Consider the following 20,228-nt stretch of genomic DNA (forward strand, 5'->3'; position numbering starts at 1 on the left):
TAGATCTGCTACAGGTTATTTTAAATGCTATTTTGCAGCAGCAGTATGTCTTAAATACTCACAGCACCGTATCGACACATGCTTTGGCAGTAGCAAGTTCCTATACTTGCTTGCAGCAGCAGCAATAATCTACAACTATAGCAATAACCGACAGCAGCAGCAATTCAGCAGCAGCGTAAGCAGATCTATTCCACCAAGACCAAATACATTAACATTGTCATATCCATTACTATGCTAAAATCTTCCAAGAGTTGTCATGGAAGAAATATAAAAAAGTAAAACATTTTAAAAATATAAACATTTCTGTTAGTCAGCATGGTTACGGTTACTGGAAATAATCTAAAAATGGCCAAATATCAACTCCAGTAACATAACTAAAGAAGCTGAAAACAAGCTGCACTGAAGCATAATGAAAAGAAGTTAAATGAACTGAACGGAAAGCCATTAAATCAATCATTCAGACAACTGTGCTGACTTTCCTTCTCCAGCAATATGCAATTTGCAAAGACGATTTGTGTTTTAGCAGCATTAGTAGTGCTGGTCAAACAAAGACAGAGAAGTATTAAAGAAGCCTTTTCCCACACTCACATTGCAATAATATGGTGCAGGTTGTCTTTGTTTTCACCCCCTCCGTGTTCAAATAAACTCCAATATGAAGGAGGAATGTAACCTATACCTCTCTATTGCTGATGCCCACAATGGAACTCTTAGAGGAATTGCATAGTGGTGAAAGTGCAGGAGCAGCATATATTTGAGAGCTGGAAGCCCACTTCATCTTCGATATAAGCGAGGGACCGCTGCTGGGTCATGGGGGCCGAGGCCCCAATGTAAACACAGGTGGTAAGGAGGCAAGTAAAAGGGGTTACCCCAATCCAGTAGCTAGGGAAACAGCAAAAGTCACGCTTGGAGAGTGAGAACTACCCCCACAAACAATGCCAAATGGAACATTCCCCATCAATCTGACATGACTCTTTATTAGGCCTCATTTGAGAGAATTAATGTGGCCTCTGCCTTCAAACAGCAGTTGCTGTAGCCAGTGATCAGGTGCAGCAAGACGTGAAACTTGGGTGTTTTTGAATAATTTGGATGGTGTTTATCATTCATCATCTTACATGTTGCAGTGTTTGTCTTGGTCCCAGTTCTGAATTAATGTGCTTTAATGACCCAAGGTCTATAATTGAGGAAAAACTGTTTTTTCACATTTTTTTCTGAATTTAGGAAATATACCCAATAACTTGAGGAAAATAAGCTTAGGTGTATTTATAATAATCAAGCACTTTTACAGTCACATTTTTACTGGCTGCACTACAAAAAATGTATATTATTTTTTTAAATATTTAAATGTGTCAGTTGTGTTTTTTCCCCCTCATTAATCTTTTATTTACCATAAAAGCTACAAACACTATCTGGAAAATGACAGCAGAGAGTGCAAAATATTGTGATTTGAATATAATTCTTTACGAAAATGAAAATTAACAAGAGCAAGTCTTTACTTGGTGTGTCTTGGAGAGATTGATTCAACTATGGCCACTTGATGTGCAGTTCGTTCTTGGTCATATCTTTCTGTTTCTCTCTCACTCTTGCATGAAAGAACAAAGTAAACAATATTCAGAGGAAGCTGCTTGCTTTGGACATATGACCACTGGCATGAGTGGGCCCAAGTTCCTAATAAGTGTTCCTAACTCAAGCGAATTGGAAAAAACATCAGTCTTTTCCCCTTTCAAATCCTATGAAACAGAAACATGGCTGAAAGCTCATATTCCACTGCTCAACAACAATGTGAGTCAAGTATAAGAAATTAGCAACTGAATTGTTGAATATGGCAGCAAGATATTTGCCTGCCCTTCAGCTTACTGCATCAATTTCCTTAATTTCAACGTCCTATCTATAAAAAAGAATGTGCTTACTGTGCTCATACACGGTTAAAGACCTCTGGGACTGTGGCTGGCCAGAAAAATAAGAAGCTTTTTATCAACCACAGGACACAGAGTGTTCCCAGTGGCGCTTTCTCAGCTATGCACTGACCAACACTACGAATAATGATTTATCTTCTAGCTGCTCTTGAGCTCAATTTTACTATCTGTTTGTACAGCTGAAAGGAGAGGCAGGCTTTAGCGCTTGGAATATAATGAAAGAAATTCAATACCGAACATTGCGTGAGCTGTAACTTCTGGCCATCCCACGGCAAATAAATTCGATCTGTACCAATTTCTAATCATAATCAAATGGCTAAAGTGTTGTCAAATGATCACAATTGATCAATATTGATGGAATGTCACTGAAAAACCTCACGCTTCACAAAACAAAAAGGATCCCTGATAATGATTAAGATGTTTCTGAAAACAACAGATGTTGCGTTGAATATTCAGCCCTTCGGTTGCTGAAAATCTTTCTGAAATAAGAAGAAAAAAGAAACATTATATTCACACTGGCCTGGCAGATGGCAGCTTTCAATAGTACAGTGATTTCTAAAAATCAGCAGGTACAGTTCATGAAATATTTTTCCTGAGGGTACTTGGAGAAAAAGAATCTTATGGAAAATATTATTTTGGGCTGTTAAACGTCAAGGGAAATTCCACCCAGCATGACAATTTACTTAACTCCTTTTTTTAAAGAAATTCTGTGTCACCTCTGATTATATTGAGTCAGATGTATCAGTTACACATACTATACTCTTTATTTTACAGAGGCCTCTCATTGTTAACCACTGACATTTGCGGTAGAGTGAGGCTTGTAAATGAAACATGCAGCGTCATTAAATTTTACTCAGGATATTTTTAATGATTGAGCTTCTGTCAAAATGTTACATTTCAACCTGCGCTGTGAAGACCCTGTCTTAACAATAAATTGATTAATTTGATTAGTTATAAACTCATCATATGAATTTTAGCTAATCTTTTGACCTGAAGCTGAACTGGATTACTTAATGGTTAGTGGTTAGTTTTCAAAAACGAAAATTCTGTCATTAATTACTCACCCTCATGTCGTTCCAAATCCATAAGATCTTCATTCATCTTTAAAACACAAATTAAGATATTTTTGAGCTTTCTGACCCTGCATAGACAGCAATGCAACTGACACATTCAAGGCCCAAGGCAGTAAGGACATCATTCAAATAGTCCATGTAACATAGGCGTAATTCCCGGGTGAGACAGGTGGGACACGTCTCCACCACTTTTGGCGGGTCAGTATTGTCCCCATCACTTTTTTTAAACATCTCACGGCAAGGACGTACCTGAATGCAGATGAAATAAACATGACATTCATTTCTGGTAAATAAGCTGCGATCTGGCGCTGGAATCTGTTGTTTTTAAAATCATGCTGAATGTTCGCTGCAATTTAGTGACAGAAAGTTTTCTTGTGGCTCTTGCATAGTCTCACACATCAGTGCTTCAATCTGTCATGTAAACACTGAGCAGACTATTCATTCCGGTTAAATGACAAAAACACAAAATGTGTCCCTGCTTTGCATATACGATTACAGATGAACATTTCTGGTTTTAATAAGAGGATAAAAAAATACATATGGGCAGATTAGAACCCAAAACCTCCACACACCCAACGCAAATTCTACCTCTAGACAGTTTAGGAGTACGAATGTGTATTGCATATTTATGCATTTATTCACTGACGTGAAGAATCTCGGGCCTAATACTGTCCTATAATAATAAGGGCAAAAACGCAAAAAAAAAAAAAAAAAGAAAAAAAAGCCTAGTGTCCCACCCACTTTTTTTACGCCACTACCATCTGATATCAGTGGTTCAACCTTAATGAAGCTACGAGAATAGTTATTGTGTGCTATGAAAACAAAAATAACAATTTTATTCATCAATTTCTTCTCTTCTGTGTCAGTCTTTGACGAGGGTTCATGAGAGTACGAGGACACAAGCGTGTGGTGCTGCTGATGCAGTAGATTCGTAAACATGTCTGAACTACTAGCAATTTTTTGCCCAGCCTTACTTACTTGAACCAAATTATATAGACAATGAACTAAGAGAGATGGACGTTCTACGTCAAAACATCGGCTCCTTCATCAGCAGCACCACACACATGCGTCATAATATTCTTGTGAACATGCGGCGAAGACATGGAAGAGAAGAAATTGTTAAATAGAGTCGTTATTTTGTTTTCTTTGTGCACATAGAGTATCCTCATAGATTCACAAGATTACAGTTGAACCACTGATGTCACAAGGACTATTTTAATGATGTCCCTACTACCTTTCTGGGTCTTGAACGTGGTAGTTGCGTTGCTGTCTATGCAGGGTCAGAAAATTCTCAGATTTCATCAAAAATATCTTAATTTGTGTTCCGAAGATGAAAAAAGCTCTCATGGGTTTAGAAAAGAGAAGACAGTGAGTAATTATTGACAGAATTCTCATTTTGGGTGAACTATCACTTTAAGTAAAGCCAATTTCCGTATCAACATCAGCATTAGCATAATGTTAGTAAAATATCCTTTGCATGCAACTTTGATGTAGAAAATGTAGGAAAATGTATTTAAATGACATTTAAATATGTCCGTGCCGCATGGAATGAGTTGTTTCATCTCACTCTGACATTCAGCAGGATTTCTCCTTCACAAGCACTGTGGTCCATTAGATTAATCTGCTTTGCACATGTTAGGCTTGTGGTTCTAACCTCATCAGTCTGCAAGACCTTCTAATCATACAGCAAGCTAGAGTGGTTATTAACCACAGACAGACTAAGAAAACATAAGGACTGTATCTTACAAAATGCTCTGACCAGTGGAACTGAACTGTCTTCCTTATGTCTTTTGTTGCACTGTTTAATTGTCCAGGCTTTGTATTGCAGTTACAAGTCTTAATTTCTTATAGTCGTGCATTTGCCAAACCATAGGCAAGTATCAAATGTTAAAACTGTAGAAAAGAATTAAATCTGATGGTATTTTTACAAATGCTTTCTAATGTACCTTCAGTATAATGCAGAAGAGTCATTTCTCATCTACTCCCATCTCCTTCCACTACTAATTTGGTAAATCCTCTACATATTAAAAGATGGTCCTGTTCAATGTCTCTACACTGACAAAGCTATTAACTTTCGTTTATCATAATACCTCCAGGTCACTGCTGAATCCATCATATACATCCGGCATTTGTGAGGAGGCCAAACTACAAAACAGATGATTGTCTAGTATCTTTATGGCAAAAGGCTACATAATGTGAAAAACACTTCCACCTCTGCACTGGGATACTGGAAGCCACATCATGAAACATCACAGGCCTTAGAGCCTTAGGTAAAGGATGTAGGGGGAAAAGTGAACTAATACGTACCTCTGCAAAGTCACTAACCACTGTAACAGCTCATAATAAAAGCGTTTTTCAAAGAAGACCAGAGCCTGAGCAAATGGGACCTCTCGACTAAAAATGCTACTTGCATGACAAACAACACACGAAGAGGAAATGGCTAAAAGTAGAACATAACAAAACAACTGTTTCATTAAGGACAAAATTAGGCTTAGTACACAAAGATTTATTTGATATTCCACTGTTGTTGATTATCCGGAAATTTCTGGTGTGAACGCAACTGAGACAAATCGTATATTTCACTACTGATATCAATATTCATCAGACACACAGAAGACTAAATCATCAAATTCATGTGTCTCTATTTAGGGATTGACCACACAGTCGTAACATGTGGTGGTGAGAATAATCACAAGAGTATAAACATTAGTGATTGCATGACCAAACCGGGGCCTGGTCATTTGGCAGTCACATCTGCAATAATTCAGAAAATTCAGTGAGTAACACTGTGCCCTATAACAAGATGTTATGTGAGGAAATGTACCTCATTCATGTTAAAACTACTGCAAAAAGCAACACTGGTTTATAGATGCATGGCTTCTATTTTTACAGTGTTACCTGCCCACACAGAATATACTGCTCATATATATTTAAATATTATACAGAGATGAGGAGAGACTGACTGCAGACATTTAAATTTGGATATTATATAACAAACGCCTTAAAGGAGAACTCCACTTCCAGAACAACAATTCACAAATAATTTACTCACCCCCTTGTCATCCAAGATGTTCATGTCTTTCTGTCTTCAGTCGTGAAGAAATCCTCCGAAACCATTTCAGGATTTTTCTCCATATAATGGACCTCATTGGTGCCCCGATTTTGAACTTCCAAAATGTAGCCTAAATGCAGCTTCAAAGGGCTCTAAACGACCTCAGCCGAGGAAACGAGGAAGCGAAACGATCAGTATTTTTTTTCGGAAAATAAAAATGTTTATACTTTTTAAGCTCAAAAGCATGTGTAGCACAGGCTCTCGGATGAATAACTAAGGAAATGTAAGCATTATAATAACTCACAGTATTTTTATTCCATTGTTGTCATGTTAAATATAAATTGGATTTGATGATAGGACCCAACACTACTGTAGCGTCAACTACACTTTAATATATCCTTAACTATAATGGAGCAGACAGAACTTGCTGCTTTGGCAAGGGGCGTGGCAGTACTGAAACACCGTCTAAGCTGTTCACCAATCACAACGCACTGGGACAGCTAAACGATCACAACACATTTCGTTTTTCGGAAGGTGCGCCTTCATCAAACCCAGAACTAATCGAGCCATTTGTGCCAGGCTGGGTATTATAATAGAAAGGTATTATAATAATGTAAATTATGTGAAAAACAATGTGTTTTTTTGAACCACCAAGCACGACAGCGTGTTCTAGTACACCCTCAAAACAAAATCAAGACTTTGTAAAACAGCATAATAGGACTCCTTTAATACAGTGTGGTTGGATATAATGCAAAATTTACTTTCAGTCTGCTGCCCTCAATCAAGTTTAATTTTTGACCCTTCATAGTAAAAAGTTTGGGCACCTCTGTGGTAGACTGTGTCATGAAATTTAAAAATAACCAATTACCACCAAGACCCTTGAAATGAAAGGAAGTCCTTTGAGTATAGATTGATTGTAACTGTGTTATTCTAACAAAAAACTCTGATGTGTCAGTATATTCATTTTGTTATTTTTGACTTTTTAAATGCCGTTTCTTAGTCCTAATCCACATCAGCACTGTTGATTCTGTGCAATAGTCTTTCCTGGTCTCAATCATTCAGAGCACAATTCAACACCAGCTTCGTAACAAGATCCACACTGTTAAAATGACTCCACATGCGGTCAACTAATTTTCGAAAAACCAAATTTTACTCAAAACAACATCCGTAGTATTTCCAAAAGGTTGCTTGCTTCAAGACAAGTAATAAGGATGTGAAAAAGTAAAGTGACAAGTCAGTGAAATAGAACATTATTTCCAGATTGAATAAATCCATTGCAAAGCTCTTTAAAGGAAACTGAAACAGGATCTTGTTATTCCTGACAAATCCCATTTCTTTTCAATGCGAACATGCTGAGCAAGGAAACTGACTTTTAATTCTGGTGAGTGAGAATATTTGCTCAGTTGATTTGAATAGAATCCAAAATTCAGTTCATATAAGTTAAAATCAACTAACCTAAGCTTTTATTTTGAAATGGATGATGGGAACAAAAACCTATTCATGTCAAGAAACCTTTTATTTTCTCTTTAGAATTATGACTGTAGATATATTGTGTCATTAACAGTTATTTGTTGCTCTTCTAGACTCTTCTGTTGAGGTAGATGGATGATCAGCTACGACAGATTACTGGCACAGAAACAGCTCAAATTCACCCTCAGCAATCATTTTGTAAACTAAATTGCTGGCATATCACTTTTAGGTTTGCTGTGGTCTCAATATATATTTATATATACAAATACAGTGCACATCAGGTGGGTTGTAAAGTCACTTGTACTACCACAAAGACCTTAAAAAAGTGTTAGCCCTTCAGGAGTAGACAGACCCTTATAAACATCTGTTTCAAGTCACTGCCAAAGGCAGGATGCCGGAAACAAAGTAGAACTAAATGCAGTGTTCAACCCTGTGTAGATTCAGAAAAGACAAAGGCTGCAAACAAACAACCCTATTCACCCAAAAATTAAAAACGACTGCCATCATTTATTCACCCTTATGTTGTTGTAAAACAATCTGCATTTCTTTTCGTCTCTAGAATGTAAAAGGAAGAATTTTGAAGAACATAATGGTGCAAACAACATTGGACATTGACTTTCAATGTATGGAAAAAACTGAAATATTCTTTAAATGATCATCTGTTCCACATTAAAGAGAAAGTCATAGAGGTTTGAAATGACAGAAGGGTGAGTTAATGATGACAGTTTTAAAAATTATCCATTTAATATTGACAACATGAAGAATGCTCAACCCTTGATGTATGATATATTTCAACAATCTTAACAAATTTCTTTATGTACAATGCTGTCTTTTGTAATCACTCTAGGCAAACCAAGACTTCCTTCCTTATAGTGTATATGACTATTTAGTTTCGTCAGACAACCTTCCACTTGTCATTGAGAATCTTTTACGTTTCAGTAAATAATCTATGATGTACTGGAAACATGGAGCATTTAATGGAGCATTTAATGGAGCATTTAATGGAGCATTTACTCATTTCAAGTCAAAACTGGTCAACAAGTTGTCATCACGATTAGAAATATAGAACAACATTTTTTTTTGTTTACTCGCCAAACTTATATATAGACTATATGACATACTGCAGCTTTTTAAATATCTGAAAGTACAATCTCAACATCAGTCAGTCAAGCATTATAATATGATATTATAATAATCAAGCATTATTATATGCATATTTGTCATTTTAACTGAACTTAGGACCGGTCGTGGATATTGTTGGCCATTCAGTGTTTCCGTTAAAAAACAAAACAAAAAAACTAATAATAATACTGTTAAGACAATAATAATACTAAGAATTCTACTACTAATAAAAAATATAACACGCACTAAGGATTAATGAGCTGCTGGGTTCATGAATATTAATCACGTTGCCTGCGTTCGCTCAAACTGATTTGCTGAAATCAAAACAGGCAATAACAGGTGAACGCCAGCCAATGAGATTGCAGTTTGGGCATTAGTTCCGCCAACTACCAGAGAAAGTAGCACAATTTTATGGCTGTTCTTAAAAGCTGAAGAATTCCAAATGAACTCATGCAAATCGTTCCGCCTTCACACTAGAATTTATGGTGTTTCAAATACAGGTACGCTGTGCCTCCATTAAAATTAATGGAAAAATTGCACCGATTGCTTGACAAAGCAGAGTGCAGTAAACGGCAAAACAGTTTGCACATTAAAATGATATGGTAAGACACACCAATTTGCAATATCAAGCAGCAAAACGAGCGGTTTTGTACAGAGAAAAATAGCTGGACGAGGATGAGACCAGAAGCCAGACACATTAAATTTACAAATGGCCATGCCCGATCTTACACCAAAAATAAGGTGGACAGGGTGTGTTCATGTTATGTCAGCAACCCGGAAGTCGGTCATTGTGGCGGCACTGAATGTAAACAATGCCGTTGAACCGAATGTGACTCGTGCATGGGCTTGGCCAAAAAAAAAAAAAAAATGAAGAAACATAAGCAATTCACTATGTCAGGATAAGAAATAGAAGGAAGAATTGTCGGGTCATCAGTCCGCGACAAAGGAGGAAGGTCGTACAGATATTTACCACCTATTACAGGAATCTACGATATGGACTGCTCTATGGCCCGGTGCAACTTGTATATTCACTGCACTACATTGATGTTCCAAAATGTCATTTGTGTGGAAATGTTAAGAGTGTAAACAACTGTTAACAAAGGCCAGAAACGCTGAAGATGGACATAAAGAGGAGAAAATACTATAGCAGGCAGATCAGTCTCACTGTTCACGATGCACAAAATATTGGAAGAAACTCCTAAAGAATGAATTGGTGGTAGGAATTTATATGAATGTATCTCTGAGGGTAACTGTCTGTTCTCAGAAAAGTTTACATGACATTTTTTTCCATCTAGCATCTGTACAGTGCATTATAAAGCAGCGTTAATAAGCGTAGCACAGCTTTGTGTATAGTAGTAACCAGGGAAACACTACCGCTGCTTAACATTGAGCCCTGTGTGTGTATATTGTCAAAATACAATGATCTTTCCTGCTTACTAAGTCCTCTTCTATATGATTTAGCAGCTTCCACACATTTTTTGTAGTTTAGACAGCATAAATTAGTAGAACATCGTCTTCAGTGGTTCATTAACTGTGCATTCAGTACTGCTGCTTACATACGAGTATTGCCGCAATGGCTGCGCATTTGGGTAACTGACCAAAACATGACGTCGGTGCAAACCCTCTATATCTTTGCTAAACTCATACTTAGCCTCCCACTAACACACTGGCAAGTAATATCTAACAATTTATTAGCCAATGGCCAAAGTTAGACATCATTTAGTGGCCCAGAGTGAAGATTTAGTCGCATATATGAGTGATTTACTCGCATTGTAAACGGTTGACTATTTGGAGAAGTCCACTTCCAGAACAAAAATTTAAAGGTAAAACAACGATTTTGAAGTTAAGGAAGAACATGAGATGGGAATTTTTCGACCTACCCTAACTGTCATGAACCGAGTAATACAAGAAAAAAATTTGACATTAAAAAGTATATAAATTGTATTATTTTTATGAAAATAACTGATCGTTTTGCTAGATAAGACCCTTCTTCCTCGGCTGGGATTGTTTACAACCGCATTTGGGATCGTTTGTAGCCACATTTAAACTACATTTTGGAAGTTCAAACTCAGGGCACCATATCAGTCCACTATATGGAAAACAAAAATCCTGAAATGTTTTCCTCAAAAAATATAATTTCTTTACGACTGAAGAAATAAAGACATGAACATCTTGAATGACAAAGGGGTGAGTACAACATCTGTCAATTTTTGTTCTGAAAGTGGACTTCTCCTTTAAAATCCAGCTGCAGCACACTGATTTTTTTTTTTACATCAAAGCATAAATTCTCTTTACATAGTGGTTTGTGGATACAACTGATCAATTCAAGCACCTGAATAGAGTAGAAAATAGAAAAGAGATCTGCTTGACAAGTCCTGTATTAGATATCACTGCCACAAGCTATTTTTCCCTTTACAACAGAAGAAATACTATAACAAAATGTTAGTACCATGGGAAAAAAAGTGGTGTGGACATCCCTAACATAAATGACACCTAGGCAAACAACCATCTTCTTCAAAGTGAATGCGTATCACTGCATTTATTCCGACTCATGCAAATCTCAATATATAAAGCTTAGGTATTGTTAGTGTTCTCCATGATTCAGAGCAGTGTAATTATGTGTCTGAGTGACAAGACTCACTAACACATATGCAGCAACTTTCCAATTAGCTTCATTTAGCACTTCATATGCTGGGTCGTTGTGGGACAGCCAGCATAGTCCAAGCTATCCTCCTGACCGTGCCCTGAAAAACAGGGCTGAAGGTCTTATTTCAGCCTATGTGAGCGAGGGATTAACACCGCGGTGCATATGTACAGTCTGTGTTCGCAGCAGGGTTTTACTTGGCTAGTGAGAGATGGCTCCAACCATCAATTTTGAAAGGGGTGAATTTGTGGAGAGTGGTATTTTTTCGAAGGAGCCAAACAATGGACAAAGAGCATGGCTGTGGTTGTGCTGGGGGTTTGGGGGGAGGGTTCGAGCTCGAGTCTCCAGAGCCTGTCATGAGCACGCGAGGTCAGGACATCTGCTGACATTTACTGCTGGGCCCGGGCCAGGCTGCAGGTTTCAGGGCTCCTGCCAGGGCCTCATATCAGGCCTGCGTAAAACCACCAGGCTCCCTCGTCTCTCTGAAACTCGCACCAGAATGCGCGGAACCTGCATGACCTTACGCTTTTTGATCCAGGCCTAGTGGTGCAGCATTTATGAGGATACTGTGAATTGTAAACTTGCTGAGAGGGCATGAGCCGGTTTTCGACATGGCCTCGGTGCTAAACACCAGTACAGGAGAAACAAATTATGTGACTGCTTTTGTGTGTGTGTATGTGTGTGTGATCCATATGCTCAGATACGAGCCAAACTCATGATGTCTAACCCATAACCCTCTGTATGAACCTGATTTATTAGTGGAAAAAAGTGATGCTTTCACTCATCTGCTTAATTCACATTCATCTCAAAGATCTCACAGATGCAGAAAGAAAAAGCATTAGAGATGAAGGAGTCAGGCATTCAGACAATCACTCGTCTACTTTTAATCACATAAAGAGAGTCTTACGTTTACTGTTGTCCATTATTTTAGTGTAGTCATAAGTCATTGTGGAACCTTTTCACCACAATAGCCATCTTTCAGTCAGCCATCTCTTTCATTCAAACTTTTCCCATTGCGTCAAGTATTGAGTTTCTCTGGGTGAAATCCCTGCATTTGTTCAGTTGTGATTTGTTGGCAGGAGACAACAATGCCTATCTGTCAAATGAAGCATGTTATGTACTAGCCTATAACAGGGCAACAAAAGGGCAACATCTGATTAGCATTCATAGCACAGTCTCCCTCGTCCTCTGGTATTTTATTACCACAGGTGCAGGGGCATTCATTGATCAGATGCACGCTACAGGCAAAGCATGTCTTAATTGAAAACATCTCTATTTATACACCTGCAGGCACTAAAGGTCTCCAAGAGCAAAAGGAGGCCTGAAAAGGCAGAGGGAAAGAGAGGAAGGCAGGCAGAGAGAGAAAGAACACACTGGAAGATGGAAATTGAGAGGGAGACACTAAAAGGGAGAGATTTAATGTTTGTTTTGTTGAGCTGAAGGTAACTACAATTCAAAGGTTTTGAAGTTTTTTACTGTCTGCTCCACTACAAACTCAAAAGTTTGGAGTCAGTAAGGTTTTTTGTTTGTATGTTTTGTTTTGTTTTGTTTTTTGAAAAAAATTAATATATTTACACTACCAGTCAAAAGTTTTTTAATGTTTTTAAAGAAGTCTGCTCACCAAGCCTGCATTTATTTGATCTAAAGCACAGCAAAAGCAGTAATATTGTGAAATATTTTTATTATGTAAAATAACTGCATTCTATTTTATTTTTTAAATGTAATTTATTCCTGTGATCAAAGCTAAATTTTTAGCATCATTACTCCAGTCTTCAGTGTCACATGATCCTTCAGAAACATTTTACACTATAACATTCAAAGCTTAGAGTCAGTATAATTTTTTTTAGAAAGAAATCCTAGAAATTAATACTTTTATTTAGCAAGGATGCTTTAAATTGATCAAAAGTGATGATAAAGACATTTATAATGTTACAAAAGATTTCTATGTCAGATAAATGCTGTTCTTCTGAACTTTCTATTCATCAAAGAAACCTGAAAAAAATTATACTCAGCTGTTTTTAACATAATAATAATAATAAATGTTTTTGAGCAGCAAATCAGAATATTGTGAATATGTGAATAAGAATATGATTTCTGAAAGATCATGTGACCAGAGTAATGATGCTAAAAATTCAGCTTTGAAATCACAGGTATAATTTACATTTTAAAATATAATTGTTTTTTTTTTTTAAATAAATAGTAAAAATATTTTAAAATGCTACTGTTTTTACTGTGCTTTGAATCAAATAAATGCAGGCTTAGTGAGCAGAAGAGACTTATTTAAAAACTTTAAAAACCTTACTGTTCAGAAACTTTTGCATGGTAGTGTATTTATTAAGGATGCATTAGATTGATCAACAGTGACAGTGAAGACATTTATAAAGTTACATATGATTTCTGTTTCAAATAAATGCTGCTCTTTTGCATTTTTTCCTCATCTAAGGATCTTTAAATTATCCCAGATCCACAAAAATAAAAGCAAGCAGCACAAATGTTTTTGATCATGTGACACTGAAGACTGGAGTAAAAGCTGCTGAAAATTCAGCTTTATCCTCACATGAATGAATTATAATATAAATACAGGAAATAGAAATTTTACTTTAAATTACTAAATTACAATGTTACTGTGTTTTCTGTATTTTTAATCAAATAAATTTAGCCTTGTTAAGTAAAAGAGGCCCCAAAACCATATTGTTTTACAGGAATTGTTCATTCGTTCAACACATGCTATTTAAAGAATATACTGGCACCAAAAAAACTATGCTAAAATATTCCAACAACCCAGTGAAAGGGAATTACATTGTTCACTTACATTTAACCATACAAGTCACGTCCCCTCCCCATCATGCCCTTCAAGGGTGCAAAAATGCCACATTGTAAAAAATAAAAAACACAATTTGTTGAGTCAGCTTAAAATAATTTGTTACCCTGCTGCCTTAAAATTTTAAGTTCAGTCAACTAAAATAAGCTTAGTCAACTTGAAATGTTAAGTTGTACTAAGTAACAACTTAGATATTTGTGTTTGCTAAACTTAACAGATGGGTAAGTAACCCAGCTGCCTTAAAATTTTAAGTTAATTCAACTCAAATATCTAAGTTGTCACTTAGTATAATTTAACCTTTTAAGTTGAATAAACTTTTTTTGAGTTGACTGAACTTAAAATTTTAAGGCAGCCAGGTTACAAATTATTTTAAGTTGACTCAACAAATTGTTTTTTACAGAGCATTTGGTCTTTCATTACAAGTGTTTGGCTTCATTACAAGTGTTTGTGTCTTCACAATCTTCAGAAGCATTAAGGCTGTGCACTGTGATCCTGGTCACTAATACAAGCTCAGTGATTAAGAAGTAAAGCTAAGTATCTAAATAACAATCCAGACTAACTCTTTTACAGAATTTAAACTAAACCTGGACTTGGTAGGCATACTAACCATCAGATGTGCATAGCTATGGTAACCTAGAAAGAGTACTGACGTGATAGGGCCCTCGTGTGGAGAGAAAGGTCGATGCGACAACCACAATCAGATCACACTTTGCTAGCATCAATTTAACCAAGTAACCAAGAACCAGTGTTTACCTCTTCACTATATTAAATACACTTAAATACTATATGTTATGTTGAAAACTACTGATTTAAGAGAGCCCAAATTAAACTTTTAATCATTATTGAGGCCTGCAGTCCAGAACTTCAACTTCATTTGAGCTTCTCGCTTAAGAAAGACACATTAGGAGTGCTATCAAGGAGTTTGAAGTAAACACAATAGGCTTTACAAAACACTGTATCAAATTATATGCCTAAAAAACTGCAATTTCAACTGAAATAGACATTTTCTTTTGTTTGACGTATTATTTTACTTGAACTGAGACCCAGAACTTCTGACCATTTTGACAAGCGCTGAACGCCACAAAGACACGTCTGCAGGTGGTTAGGCAGGGGAGCTGCACACAAGCAGCCCAAGAAAACACAAATATAGTTCTCCAAAAATGTTTCCTGAAGCCTCACCACAGCAACTATGCAATCCTCGTCCAAGTCCGAGTCCAAGTTTACAGCATCCCAAAAATTCCCACAAACATACATAAACAAAGCTTTTGCCTCTCTCACAGTGAAGCGATGAAGAATCTGTGTTTAAGAAAAACATGAGCCGTCAGGTGCATCTATAAAGAGCATTAACGTCACCAGAAAGTCCGTAGTGGTTTTAGCCAACACTGCTCTAAAAAGAGCCTGTTGTGTCCTTGGACTTTTAGATCCTATAATCCAAGATTATTTGTTACCATCTTACTGTCATTTGATGTCTTTGATATTTACAGTGAACGTGCATCGATAATTAATTCATTCTCTAAAGCCAATGGGCCTCATTCATGAAACATGAGCAGAATGAATCACTGTACAAACTGTTCGTAAAACCATTCGTACGTAGATTGCGACATTAAATTGAATGTGACAATGTACGTCAGAGAGGTTTAACAAATGATTTACACAGAAATTCATTCCGCTCGTGTTTCATGAATGAAGCCTAAAGCATTTACTGGAAAATACATGTTCTCAAGGTCACACGCTGGTGTGAAATTTGTCCCCTTTTCATGGTCACTACACAAAAACCTTACTTCTGTTGGCTCCCTGAAGCAAGCCTGGAGGCCTCGGCAGCTGCTTTCCTTGTCTCAAATTCCTCCCTTTCCAAACTGCTACCCTTGTGGCCCAGCTCCACCAGCTGGCGGGCCAGTTCCTGATCCTGGAGGAGCAATAACACAGATCTGCTGAGCTGGGGGTGGTTGAAACTGACTGAATAATATGAAAAAAAAAAAAAAAAAATCATGCAGTTCGACAATCTGCTGTGACATTTTTGTACAAACAGGCCAGTGTATTTATGACACATCTGTGCAAGTTTTGTGCTCAAGTGCTATTTATATCAATCCAATTTTAGTATGCATACTATTTATATGACAAAATTACATGAGCTGCGCTGACAGTTTCATGGTTGCCAGGATCAAGGATTTTTGCCACATGTCACTGCAGCCCAGTTAAAAGTGGGTAGTATCATTTCCATATGATTTAGTGAGATTCCTTATGCTCTCAAAAGAAGGAGCTGCTTTCATGTGGCTATAGGGCATTGAGTTTGTAGAGAGCTGCTGCACAGGAAAAACCCAAAAAGCTCAGAGACTCATATGGCAAGATCCATTTGTGAAGGGTTAAACTCACTGTTAATGTGACTGCATTTATAAATACACCAGAAGTCAAACAGTGAAAAGTGTGAAATTTCGAATAAATATAGGTAAAATATTTTTTCTCTGTAAGGTTGACACTGACACCATGGGTTTAGTTAATATCACTGATATATAATTTCCAACACATCAGCATTTATTTTTGACCCTGGACCACAAAACCAACAGCCAAACCATATTTTGTAAATTTCCTACCATAAATATATCAAAACTTTATTTTTGATTAGTAATATGCATTGCTAAGAACTTCATTTGGACAACACAGCGATTTTCTCAATATTTTGATTTCTTTTGCACCCTCATATTCCAGATTTTCAATTAGTTATATCTCGGCCAAATGTTGTCATATCAGAACAAACCATAATTCAATGGAAAGCTTATTTATTCAGCTTTCAGATTTGAAAAATTGACCCTTATGACTGGTTTTGTGGTCTGGGGTCACATTTGATAAAAAATACAGTGAAAAGTAATATTCTGAAATACAGAAGCATTACAAATTAAAAATAATTACATAAAATTAAAAATGTATTCCTGTGATGGCAAATCTGAATTTTCAGCATCATTACTCCAGTCTTCAGTGTCACATGATCCTTCAGAAATTATTTCATTTTCAACATTCATTACTATTATTAATGTTGAAAACAGCTGTGCTGCTTAATATTTCTATGGAAGCACGATTTTTCTCTGGGGCAAGTTGCATAAACTTAGCCTCCATGTTAAGACCATATCTTAAGAACTAGTTTGACCAACTAGCAGTTAACCAATGGGTAATCAGTCTTATATTTTGGATTCAACTTAGTATAATCTTAATTTTTATGTAACCAAATTTAAAAAATTTAAACCAGTCTTAAAGAAAAAAATTAGATGTCTAACTTTTAAGATTAGTCTAAACTTTTTATACAACTGGCCCCTGGTTTCTCAGATGAATTGAAATATAAAGAAGAACAGCTTTTATTTGAAACAAATCTTTTGTAACATTATAAATGTCTGATTATTATAAACTGTAATTTTCAATAAATTCAGTGCATTCTTACCAAATAAAAGAATTGACTCCAAACTTCTGAACTTTAATGTATAACATTGTATAACATATTTGTTTGTACTTCTTGTTAATTTCACTTATTACCTAAAAACCCTATAGTTTATCGTGTTGCCGGATAACTGCAGACAGTACATTTGAATTCTGAATCAGAGCTGCAGCACCTTGTCTAAATCACTGAATATGTAACCACTCAAGTCACATAACACCTTATAGCTTAAGACACGCTCATTCCTGTAACCAGAAATGAGCCCCTACATACGAAACTAAACCATATTATGTGTCTGAATATATCCCTAGAGTCCTCATTGCTAAGGAAACCACACATTGGCATTTATAGACTGCTACAGACGATTTCTCCACCTCAGGTTTGAATTATTTATAAACCTCATCTTCCAAGCACTTTAACAAACCCCAAGTAAATCAGATGGAAAAAATGTTAACTCAAATCCAAGCGGGGCAGAACTCTCTTACAGTTTCCAAAGTGTAAAATATGTACAGTTTTCCACGACATTACCTCAATCAGTGTAACACAGTCATTTTACAAAATTTCATTGTTTGATGAATTATATCCAAACTTCTAAAACTGGGCTAAAAGCGACAATGTAAGGCCAAATGTCGTCACTGAATGTTGACGTAAATCTCAACTGACCGCATCAGACTTAGTTGAATGACAACATTATACTAATAAGATTATGATAGATATGATTTAGGTTACATGAGTCAATCAACTAAAATGACTTAGCTGAATCTTATTGAATTTTGTGCACTCGTTGGGAAGACCATATAGCTAAATTTCTTTTTAAAGACAACAAACATATAAAACAATTGTGGTAACTATTTGAGTTAGTTTAGCTAATAAGGATTTACAGTGAACCAAATGGATATATAAGGTTATATATCCATGATGTAGACAGTACAAAAAAGGCAAGTATATAAATAACATATACATTTATATGGTGAGAAATGTGTTGAGATTGTTTTTGCCCGCAAAAACTACGAAGTTTCTCACTCACGTACATTCTGATAAGTAAAAACGTCGCAGTTTATGTTAGAAAGCGTGCAGGAAAGAAGTACCATGTCGCCACCTAACGTTAAACTGCCATACACTTTCACAGGCCAAACTTAGAAATGACTGTTACTTCCTCTGTGTGCAGATCGTAATGTGCACTGCTTGTGCACAAGCTTAACTGTCTAATTATGCATATTTACTAATAAAAATGCGGATTTAGCAATGAAACAAAAGATAATAGTTTTCTTGATGCATCTGATCTCACAACGTTTGTGAAACTCACAACGTCACATGACACAGACAATTTAACGTACAGCGAATTGGATTTATACGTCACCTTAAGGTAAAATAAATCCAAAGGTTTTATCTGAGAATCTAAGAAGTCCTCATAAGTGCGAAACTCTTCCACGGTTTCTCCCGCAAACACGCCTCTGTCGTCTTCCATCTTGTTTACGTTGAGCTGTTCCCATGGTAACAGATAGAGCTGTAGTAGGATAGTAGCCCTGTTTTCCGGTTGTAAACCAATCATGAATCATAAATTCGTAAGCTCCGCCCATCCAAACTATCGCGGGAAAAATTTGTTTGTCTGCAATGCTGCTACTTAGAGCGCCAAAATATTTATTTCAGCTATATTATTATTTTAATGCAATACTGTTAGCAGGAAGGTTGATTGGTATGCATCCAAAAAGCTTTATTAAAAATCATGTTTAAAAGTATTCCAAGTGGCAGGTGAATGTATGCTCATGTGACTTTTCCTTGTTGCATCATGTGGTCTGTCAAAGCCTTGTATTCTAGTACTAATGTAAGTAGGCCTACACGAACCTATGTAATTATTGATTTCTTGCAGTCTAAGCTTCTATGGCTTAATATAATATAATATAATATAATATAATATAATATAATATAATATAATATAATATAATATAATATAATATAATATGTGACCCTGGACCACAAAACCAGCCATAAGGAAACTGATATTTATACATCACCTGAAGGCTGAATAAATAAGCTTTCCATTGATGCATGGTTTGTTATGACAATATTTGAATGAGATACAACTATTTGAAAATCTGGAATCTGAGGGTGCAAAAAATCTAAATATTGAGAAAATCGCCTTTAAAGTTGTCCAAATGAAGTTCTTAGCAAAGCATATTACTAATCAGAAATAAAGTTTTGATAAATTTATGGTGGGAAATTTACAAAATATCTTAATGGAACATGATCTTTACTTAATATCCTAATGATTTTTGGCATAAAAAAACGATAATTTTGACCCCTACAATGTATTTTTGGCTATTGCTACAAATATACCTGTGCTACTTAAGACTGGTTTTGTGCTCCAGGGTCATATATAATATAATATAATATAATATACTTAAATATAATAGTTTGAATTTTATGTTATTATAATATTTACAGAAACTGCATCATATTTCAGACTGTTCTACACTCTAGAACAGTCCCAGAAAAGAAAGCATTAAAATATTTAATGCAGATTGAAATCATCTTGCGCCATTCTTACGTCAGAATAAAGACAATGCGACGGATTCATTTTTAACAGCAAACATTAATTATTAAGAGTTCCTTTATTTTAAGAGTTCCTTTATGTAATCTATTTTATAATATTTTTTTTGACCTAAGACCTTTTTTCCCTTTATCCTTTAATGATATTTTCTTATTTTA

General features: G+C 36.0%; 1 protein-coding gene across 2 annotated transcripts in view; it reads right to left on the minus strand.

Moving 5' to 3' along the window:
- cfap299 (cilia and flagella associated protein 299) overlaps nt 1–19,004 on the minus strand; it is a 71,168-nt gene extending 52,164 nt beyond the window's left edge. The window contains exons 1-2 of one of the 2 annotated variants that reach the window (XM_051109024.1): nt 18,880–19,004; nt 15,877–16,001 (exon numbers count right to left, since the gene is read on the minus strand). In XM_051109024.1, the coding sequence (XP_050964981.1) occupies nt 15,877–16,001; nt 18,880–18,987 (233 nt within the window). In that variant the 5' untranslated portion in view covers nt 18,988–19,004. Of the gene's footprint in view, nt 1–15,876; nt 16,002–18,550; nt 18,681–18,879 lie in introns of those variants that run through there. The other variant, XM_051109025.1, reaches the window with a different exon arrangement.
- Between the last annotated feature and the right edge of the window lie 1,224 nt (nt 19,005–20,228).

This window comes from Labeo rohita, chromosome 5, assembly GCF_022985175.1.
Source record: "Labeo rohita strain BAU-BD-2019 chromosome 5, IGBB_LRoh.1.0, whole genome shotgun sequence".
NCBI lineage: Eukaryota > Metazoa > Chordata > Actinopteri > Cypriniformes > Cyprinidae > Labeo > Labeo rohita.